We start from the raw sequence: 8,835 nt of genomic DNA on the forward strand, positions 1-8,835 counted from the left end.
TCTCGCCTGTGCTGCCTGCGCCTCACCCTGCTGTCTCCGGAACGCGGTCTGGAGGAACAGCGGCCTGGGCCGGCACGGGCTGTGGGCGCTGCCCTCCCTGTCGGGCCCAGTGTGCTGGACGCGACCCTCGGGGTCGTACCACCAGTGGGAGCTCCCGAAGTGGTTAGAGAAGTGTCCATTGAAGAAGTGGGTGTCATTCTAACTTGGGTATAGGAACAGCCTTCGAAAGGCAAACCCAAAACATCTCAGGAGCCAATAGCATGCTTCTTTTAAAAATGTACAGCAATTGGAGGGCGTGGAGGCGCACGCCCGTAATTCCAGCACTTGGGAGGCTGAGGCAGGAAGTTAGCTGCGAGTTCTAGGCCAGCCTGAAGTATGTATTTGGTGACCTTGTCTCAAAAAAACACAAAAAAATGTACAGCACTTGAGAATGTATTTATTTGTATTAGCTCCTCCGATCTTTTACCAGCTCTTTGAAATAAGTATGGGAAGTACTGTCTTTCCTTTATAGATACAAGATTCAGAGTAAAAGATATGGTTGAGACTACGAATACTAGTGTGCTTTTGTAAGTGAAAACAGTTTCATACTGTGCAGAACAAACTGAAAATGTGCCTAGGGAGAATAGATTGGTATATTGGAAAGTAAGGAGCTGTCAGTTTAGGTTTTTTTTTTTTTGGTTGAACCCAGGGATCAACCAGGTCAAAAATCTGGTCAAAAACCTGGTCAACCAGAGGTCAAAAAACCCAGGTTTTTTTTTTTTTTTTGAAAATCTAATATTGTGAAGTTTATTTGCATTAACATTTTTCCGCCATCATAAAAGATACATTTGTTTGTTCTTTGTGTTCAGAAAAAGACATTTTGGAGTGGACAGTCCGCTTCTGTTCTCTAAAGGAAAAGATAAGTTTTAAAAACAAAATCCAAATGCAAAAGTCCTCAGTAGTCTCCTGTCTCCAGTGTACTCCAGCAAAATATTCACAGTTGTCTGGACACGGATAAACCCCAGCTGAAGTTCACCTTTACTTTTTTCCTTCCCAGCTGGTCTACACTTAAAATCTGAAGCCATTTCCTGCAACTACACCAGATCCCCCCACAGCACAGGAGCCTGAAGCACCAAGGGTCCCTGCCTCTCAGCCTCAAACCTCAGCAACCCAGCCTGCGTCCCTTCACCTACAATTTGTGAAACCTAAAAACAAGTGAACAACTTCACAAAGCCAGCTCTGGGTTTATCATTTCTTTACCCAACGTTCAACAGACTCACATAAGATAGTAATCAGGTCTCCAAAGTTTTATGATTATTTTTCTTCATTATAAAATGTACTGAGCTGGTAACATACCTATAATCCCAGCACTCTGGAAGGCTGAGGTAGGAGGATCGCAAGTCTGAGCCCAGTCTGGGCAACTCCATGTGACCCTGTCTCAAAATGGACCTTGTGCTTGTGAGGCATGTGCTGTCAGTTTTATCTGAAAGTTTAAAATAAAAACAGGTCGATGGCAGTAATTCTGTATACGATCAGTACAGAAAGGACATTTTTGTCCACAGACTTAGAGATGTACCCATGTGACATTTAGGGGCTTAGTACTTGTCCCCTGAGTAGCTGAAACTGATAATTTTTCAGTGTTTTCCATGTATAAGACTGTTTAAAACACTTTTAATCATTAGAAGAAACCTGGTAGGTGGATTTTTTTTCCTTCACTTTTTAAAGACAGTCTCACTATGTAGTTCAGATGGGCCTTGAACCCTCAGAGATCCTCCTGCTTTAGGCTCCTGAGTATAGGTAGGTATTGTTCTATAGCTGTGCCCAGAGAAGTTAAAAAACTTCCTGCAGTCAGGCGATGAGCCAGACATTGGCTGGTGGGAGCTGTAGCTCCAAGGCAGTGCCACTGCTGTTCAGACTGGTGCTGACCCTGACTTCCCCTACTGCAGGGATCAGGAAAGGAGGAACAGAAGAGGAGATGGCTTCATAAGGAGACTGTCTGCTTTGCCTTTCAGAGGTTATCTCCAGATAGCACCGAAAATGCAGTGAATTCCGACGAAGAGCCGCTTCTCAGAAAGAGCTCCCGCCGCTTTGTCATCTTCCCTATCCAGTACCCTGATATCTGGAAGATGTATAAGCAGGCTCAGGCATCCTTCTGGACGGCAGAGGAGGTAGGTGACACTTCCTGCAGGACAGAGCTCACTTCTGTGTCCTGGGAGGCTCTAGCTTGGATCCACTGAGATCAGTTAGAACATAAGGTTTGGAGCTTCTGAGACTAAACACAACCTTCTCTGCTCTCGAAAGTTAGACTGTGGTGTAGAGACGTGCTTCCTGCTGCAAAGGGATATCTAATCCTGCCTGATTTTTACTTTTTATTTTTCTTAAGTACTGGAAATTGAACTTAGAGCATGCACACTGAGCTACATCCCCTGGCATTTTAAAACATTTTAAATTTTGTTTTGGCACTTGGGAGGCTGAGGCAGGAGGATTGCTGTGAGTTTGAGGCCAGCCTGGGCTACACAGCAAGAGTGATAGGATGTTACTAAGTCTCAATTGCCCAGAGTGGGCTTGGACCTTGCAGTCCTCCTGCTTAAGCCTTCCCGAATGCTGAGATTAGAGGTGTGTTCCACTGTACCTACCTGATTCAGATTTTTTAGATTTGGAGTTATTGAACCCAGGGTTTTCATGCTGAGCCTTAGCTCTTTTTATATATTATTTTGAGACAGAGTCTAGCAAAGTCACTAAATTTCCCAGGCCAGGCTTGAATTTATAATACTCCTGCCTCAGGAGATGAGAGGTGTAGGTCACTATATCTGACTACTTTTCTATTTTTAAGCAGCCTTTTGGTTGCTGTTGCTGACTGTTTACTTCAGTTTGGCTGAGGCTGTGTAATTGAACAGTGAAAGCAAAGCCTGTCTTTGATGCCAGGCGAGTATTTGGGGATCCTGCTGGCCCTGAAGTGGGCCTTACTGCTGGATGGGGTGGAGGGGGCGTCACACACTGAGCTTGGCCCCCTCTGTGGATTGCCAGGCGGGTGCACAGTGCTCGGCGGTGTGGCCAGCAGATTCAGGGCTGGGCCTGGAAGCAGGAACCAACCCCAAGGCAGTGATGGTGAACCTTTTAGACTCTTAGTGATACAGCCCGCCTCTGCCCGCATGCCATAGGTTCACCACCACTGGCCTAAGGGACAGCAGTGGAACCTTTCTGTTAGGGTGACACTTTCCACTGAGGAATGAGTTGATCACAGCAGTTTCTGCTGCTGCCCTGCAAGTAGGTACCTCAGGTCGTGCTGCAGTCTCTCTGGGGTCTCACAGGGCACAGGGTGGCTCTGCTCTGCTTGCTGAGCAGCTTCAGGGTGTGTGCTCGTGAGGAGAGACAATCTGTGTGTGAGCGCCTTGGGGGAGCACAGGCTGCCGCTCACCTGCTGTGGGGCTGGGTAGTAGCCTTGGCCTCTCTGGGCCCTCCTAGGTTGGTCAGGCTGAGTACCAGACCTGCTGGGGTCATGAAAATTATTGAGATATTTTGTTTCCTTTTTTTGTTTTTTGTTTTTTGTGTCACGGTCTTGCCTTGTGGTGCAGGCTGGTCTCGAACTGAGAACCCAAGCAATCCTCCTGCCTCAGCCTTGGGAGTGCCAGGATTACAGGCCTGCACCTCCATCCTGGGCTCTCTTGAGATGTTTGGAATGGTGATTGGCACTGAGTAAGCACTAAATAAATGTAAACTACTGTGTTATTTTACACCAAGAATGGGGCAGATTTAACCTAGAGGCCACACAAGCACCAGTCTCACCGTTGTAGTCCTCTTTGCTGCCCTGACATCTTTGCTGTGTTGTGGTTGACGAAGAGTTTAAAATAGCAAACCAAGAAGAACACGCCCATGCTGCCACACCTGAGCGTCCCTAACTGTCTGTGGTTTCCAGCCTTTTTAGGACATGGTTTCGGGGCCAGAGGCATGCAGGTGGTGTTTATTGTCCTGCTCAAAGGTCCTTGGGGTGCTCGGGTTTCTTGAAACTCATTTGGAAACTCCATTTACTTTTTGCAGTGGTAATAAATGTCCTTTTAGCACTAAGAAGCATGCGTTTTTACAAATCATAATGTACAGAGAGAAGGGGCAGGGTCCCCTCACCTCAAGGGCATGGCTCCCCTCCTGGATGCTTCACCACCTCTGCATGGGCCTGTGGGTCTCTGGGGACATTGGAGATCCAAGTAAATAAGACAGGTGGGGTGGCACCAGGACTTGGGAGGCTGAGGCAGGAGGATTGCCTCAGGTTCAAGACCAGCCTGGAATACACAGCAAGATCCTGTCTCAAAAAAACAAAAACGAAAACAAAAAATAATCTTAAAAAAGGACCAGACAATAGCAGTTGGTTTGGAGCCAATATTTAGATGGCTGAATTGAGAATTTGCTCAAATGAGGTAGAGGTGGGGAGGGAGATTTATGTTTCTGGAGGGGACTATGATAGACACATAAATAAAATTTCTGTGATATTTTGAAGCTGAGTGTTTAAAGAGAAGTTTAAATCTAAAGAACAAGCACTTTCATATAAAAATTTACTGTTGGGAGTCAGCATCTGGCTTGGATGTCTGCTCAGCAAACTTCCTAGTAGCCCGGGAGGAAGAGTGGCAGAGGAGAGGGCGGAGCCTGAGTCTGGGGGACTTTGGGACCACAGGTCCCGGCTGAGGTGGGGCCCTTAGCGTCCACACGGCAGCAGTGCCAGCCCGCTGTCCCCTGCTCCAGGCCCGAAGCCGCAGACGCTACAAGTCTGTGGTAATTGGGTCCGCAGCCAGTGCCCACTGAGACAGCGAGGTACATCTGATGACACGTTTAAAATTGTGCAGTCTGTCCAGTTCCACACTGCGTCTCTGTTATTCCGAGGACCAGTTGTAGTAAACAGGAGTAGAAATACTCCTGTCCCCAGCAGAAGTCCTACCTGTAAACTGCCTGCCTGCCATTGCCTCTGATAAAGCGAATCAGTAACGGAGCAGCTGTGGGCAGTCAGCAGGTGTTTCATTGTCTAACTCCGTAGAGAATACGGTGCCATCCAAAGTACTACAGCAGTTGGAGTGTAGCTCAGTGGTGTCACTCCTGCCTCACAAGCACAAGTCCTGAGTTCGATTCCTAGTACTGGAAAAAAAAAAGTGCTACAGCAGCAGCTGCTAAAACACACTGTGTAGTTTTCTTACCTTTCTTCTGGGCTAGTTTGTGCTCTCTTCCCACTCGGGCCCTCCCTTCATCAGCTCCAGTGGCTGCACATAACTTCATTATAAATGTGTGAAGAGCCTGGGATTTAGCTCAGTGGTGCCGCTGCCTGCCTCACAAGCGCAAGTTCCTGAGTTTGATTCCTGGTACCAAAAACAAAATTATAAAAGTGTGAAATGTGTGCCGGCCAGCTTCTCCATTAGCCAGAGAGTCAGTTCTTTCATAATGTGTCACTTTCTTCTAAGTAAATGTTGGGTGTATTTAAGGAATATATCACGATGTTAATATTCATAAATAGCCAGGCGTGGTGGCACATGCCTATAATCCCAGGAAGATCATAAGTTCAAGGCCAGCTCAGGCAACTTGGTGATCTCCTGTCTCAGAAAACAGAACAAAATCGATCCGGGGTTGCGGCTCGGGTACAGTGCTTGCCTAGTGGTCCGGCTTGTATCGAGATGTGTCCCCTCCCTGCCTCCCAAAACCTCATGCAGGGTTTTCGGAGGGTGCTGGATCTAGGGTGTGAGGCGCTGGGTTCAAGGATGTGATGCTGGAACTGATTTCCCGGTGCACTGCTAGGATTAGGGTTGCCCCGCCCTGGGTGTGAGTGCTGCCCGCCCTAAGCTTGGATAATACAAGGGAAAGAGTTGCAGCTTGTCACCTGTTACCTGCTACCTTCTGCCTGCCCCGCCGCGAACTGCTTCTCCTCTGCAGTGCCCCTTTGCCTGTGCCGCCCTGCCCTGTAGCCAGCTGACTATGGACTGAAACCTCTGCAGACTCTGGGCCAAACAAACCCCTTCCCCTCCAACGTTGGGTTTCGGGTATTTTGTCTCAGCAGTGAGAGAAAAGTGAGACAACTAACGTGTGAGGCCTTGGGTTCCACCCTCAAGATGACAGAAACCACAGGACCCATGCACACACAGGTGTATACATAGTGCTGTGTGTTTATGTATGTGTGAGATGTGAAGATGTACACCATACACGGTGATCAGCACTGTAGTATACACACGTGAATGTACTTGTCTCACGTCGTACCCATTTTCTCTCCTCTGCTCAGAGTAGCTATAATCTTGTTTAGAAAATGCCCCAAATATAATACATTTTTAATATAACGTTTTTGTGGGCAGGGGATGTAGCTCAGTGGTTCTGCCGCCTGCCTCACAAGCACAAGGTCCCTGATAGCAAAAAAATAAAACAAATGTAATGTTTTCGTTTGACTCTGTCTTTGCATGTGTGGTTGTGGGGTAGGTTGTTTGTTTTGAGACAGGTTCTCTCTGTGTAGCTCAGGCTGGCCTCGAACTTGGGATCCCCCTGCTTCAGCCTCGGAGTGTTGAGTGCTGGGATTGCAGGCACGCCTGTGCCACTAGCTGGCCAGTTCGTCTTTTTGTGATGTGAATATTTTTTTCTTTTACGCAGTTTACTGCTAATGGGATATTGCTCCCTCACTTTGGGGCATAAGGCAGTTTTCCAAACTTCTGCTCCCAGTTAACACTTTTGAAAACCTTTGTATTCTAGGTTGACCTATCAAAGGATCTGCCCCACTGGAACAAGCTCAAACCCGAGGAGAAGTATTTTATCTCTCACATCTTAGCCTTTTTTGCAGCCAGTGATGGGATTGTAAATGAAAATTTGGTAAGACATTTATTATATTGTATGGGTGTTCCATTCAGCAGTTAAATTCTGATAATGTCAGTAAGATCATTGAATTGAGCCTGAGAAAAGATGCTGAAGAAATGGACTGGGTGAAGCTTTTACTTCTGGAAAATGTTTTTCTGATGAAGCATCAGAGGAAAAGATCGATTTTTGTCATTTGACCAGCAAGATATCATCAAATCAAGTGTGAATTATATGAATTAAGCCTGTATGCGGTCCATAAACTCCTGATTTTGTGTGTGTTTTGAGACAGGGTCTTGCAGTGTAGTCCAGGCTGGCTTTGAACTCACTATGCATCCCAGGCTGGGCTCGAACTTGTGGCGATCCTCCTGCCTCAGTTATTTTCCTGAGTGTGGGGATTACAGGTGTGTGCTGCCGTGCCCAGCTTTTGAGATTTTTATCCTCAGACAATAAACCTAATAGAGAATGTGCCCCTTTATAACCGTCCTGAACTTTGTAGAGAACACTGGGTTCCGGCTTCCCGTGTAAAATCCTGGATGGAACTGGGGTGTAGCTCAGTAGCAGTGTGCTTAAGGCCCTGGGTTTGGTCTCCAGCCCTGGGAATAGTGGCCAGTCCCCAGGTCCAACCACTGTGGAAGGCCGAGGCAGGAGGACCTCAAGTTAGAGCCTAGCCTGGGCAACCTAGTGGTTTAGTGAATCCCTGTCACAAAATTAAACATTTTTAAAAAGAGCTGGGGATGTAGTCAGTATGAAAGTCCTGAGGTCAGTCCCCAATACCACTCAATAAATAACCACAGACGCGTTCTGGTTGATCAGGAGGCATAATTTCTGATTAGGGAGAATAGAGATGTGAGCATCCATCACGGACTTGAAGAGTAGCACAGAAAAAGAATTCTGCACAGCAGAGCTGTTTTGCTGGATGTCAGCCCGTTTGGCTCGTGGGCAATCTCTGCATTGGCAGACTGCTCTCCTCATGTGGAGGGGCAGTGCCGCCGGGAGCCTGTGCGCCGGCCTCTGGACGTGCTCATTGGGATGTGAGATTCGGGTTTGCCCCACTGAGCCGGACCTGGGAGCCGTTTCCCTTGTTTCCTCAGGTGGAGCGCTTCAGCCAGGAGGTGCAGGTCCCTGAGGCCCGCTGCTTCTACGGCTTCCAGATCCTCATCGAGAACGTGCACTCCGAGATGTACAGCTTGCTCATAGACACGTACATCAGAGACCCCAAGAAGAGGTACCGTGGCTGGGATCTCGTCGCCAAAGCCTCCCCCGCTTACGTCGCGTTATGAGCAGTGTTGAGTCCAGAGCTGAGTGCTAAGGAAAGACCCTGCGCACGGGGAAGATTGAGTGTATTGTTTCATGGGGCTCAGTAGCATGTTGGGGAGCTGGGTGTGGTGGCATACACGTCTGACCCCTGCAGCTCTGGAGGCTGAGACAGGAGGATTGCAACTTCAAGGCTAATGTGGGCAGCTTAGCAAGACCCTGTCCAGGTCTGGGGATGTAGCTCAGAGGCCCTGGGTTCACCACTCTCTCATCTCCCGAATAATAATGTATTGAGTGACAGGAAGCTTGCAGAGAACCAGTTATCCATAGGCACTGGACCTATATTAAAAGCCTATTCATTAACACAGCCAGTTTAGAATCTGAGTACTTGCTTTAGTTGATTATGTGTCAGTCTGGATCCAAACCATTAATTTCAGTTTAACTTTCTTTTTGTTTTTTGTTTTTGTTTTTGTTTTTTGAGACAGGGTCTCCTGATGCAGTTCAGGCTGTCCTTGAACTCACTGTGCAGCAGAGACCAGCCTCGACCTTGTGGCGATCCTCCTGCCTCAGCCTCCCAAGTGCTGGGATTACAGGTGTGTGCCACCCCACCTGGCGCAATTATTGTCTTTGATTAAACTATTAAAATTTTGTCCATTAAGAAAAACAAATGTGCTTGCCACAAGGTCGAGGCCGGTCTCAGCCAGTCTTGGCTGCATAGTGAGTTCAAGGACAGCCTGAACTGCATAACGAGACCCTGTCTCAAAAAACTAAAAAAAAAAAAAAAAAAAAAAA

The 8,835-nt window shown here is 47.5% G+C and overlaps 1 protein-coding gene across 2 annotated transcripts in view; it reads left to right on the forward strand.

The window, feature by feature from the left end:
* The first annotated feature begins 7 nt into the window (after positions 1 to 7).
* Positions 8 to 8,835, forward strand: part of Rrm2b (ribonucleotide reductase regulatory TP53 inducible subunit M2B) — a 23,190-nt gene continuing 14,362 nt past the window's right edge. The window contains exons 1-4 of one of the 2 annotated variants that reach the window (XM_033759848.1): positions 8 to 186; positions 1,992 to 2,147; positions 6,688 to 6,804; positions 7,881 to 8,014. In XM_033759848.1, the coding sequence (XP_033615739.1) occupies positions 2,106 to 2,147; positions 6,688 to 6,804; positions 7,881 to 8,014 (293 nt within the window). In that variant the 5' untranslated portion in view covers positions 8 to 186; positions 1,992 to 2,105. Of the gene's footprint in view, positions 187 to 993; positions 1,276 to 1,991; positions 2,148 to 6,687; positions 6,805 to 7,880; positions 8,015 to 8,835 lie in introns of those variants that run through there. The other variant, XM_010612108.3, reaches the window with a different exon arrangement.

This window comes from Fukomys damarensis, unplaced genomic scaffold, assembly GCF_012274545.1.
Source record: "Fukomys damarensis isolate Sample0158 unplaced genomic scaffold, DMR_v1.0_HiC HiC_scaffold_5, whole genome shotgun sequence".
Classification (NCBI taxonomy): domain Eukaryota; kingdom Metazoa; phylum Chordata; class Mammalia; order Rodentia; family Bathyergidae; genus Fukomys; species Fukomys damarensis.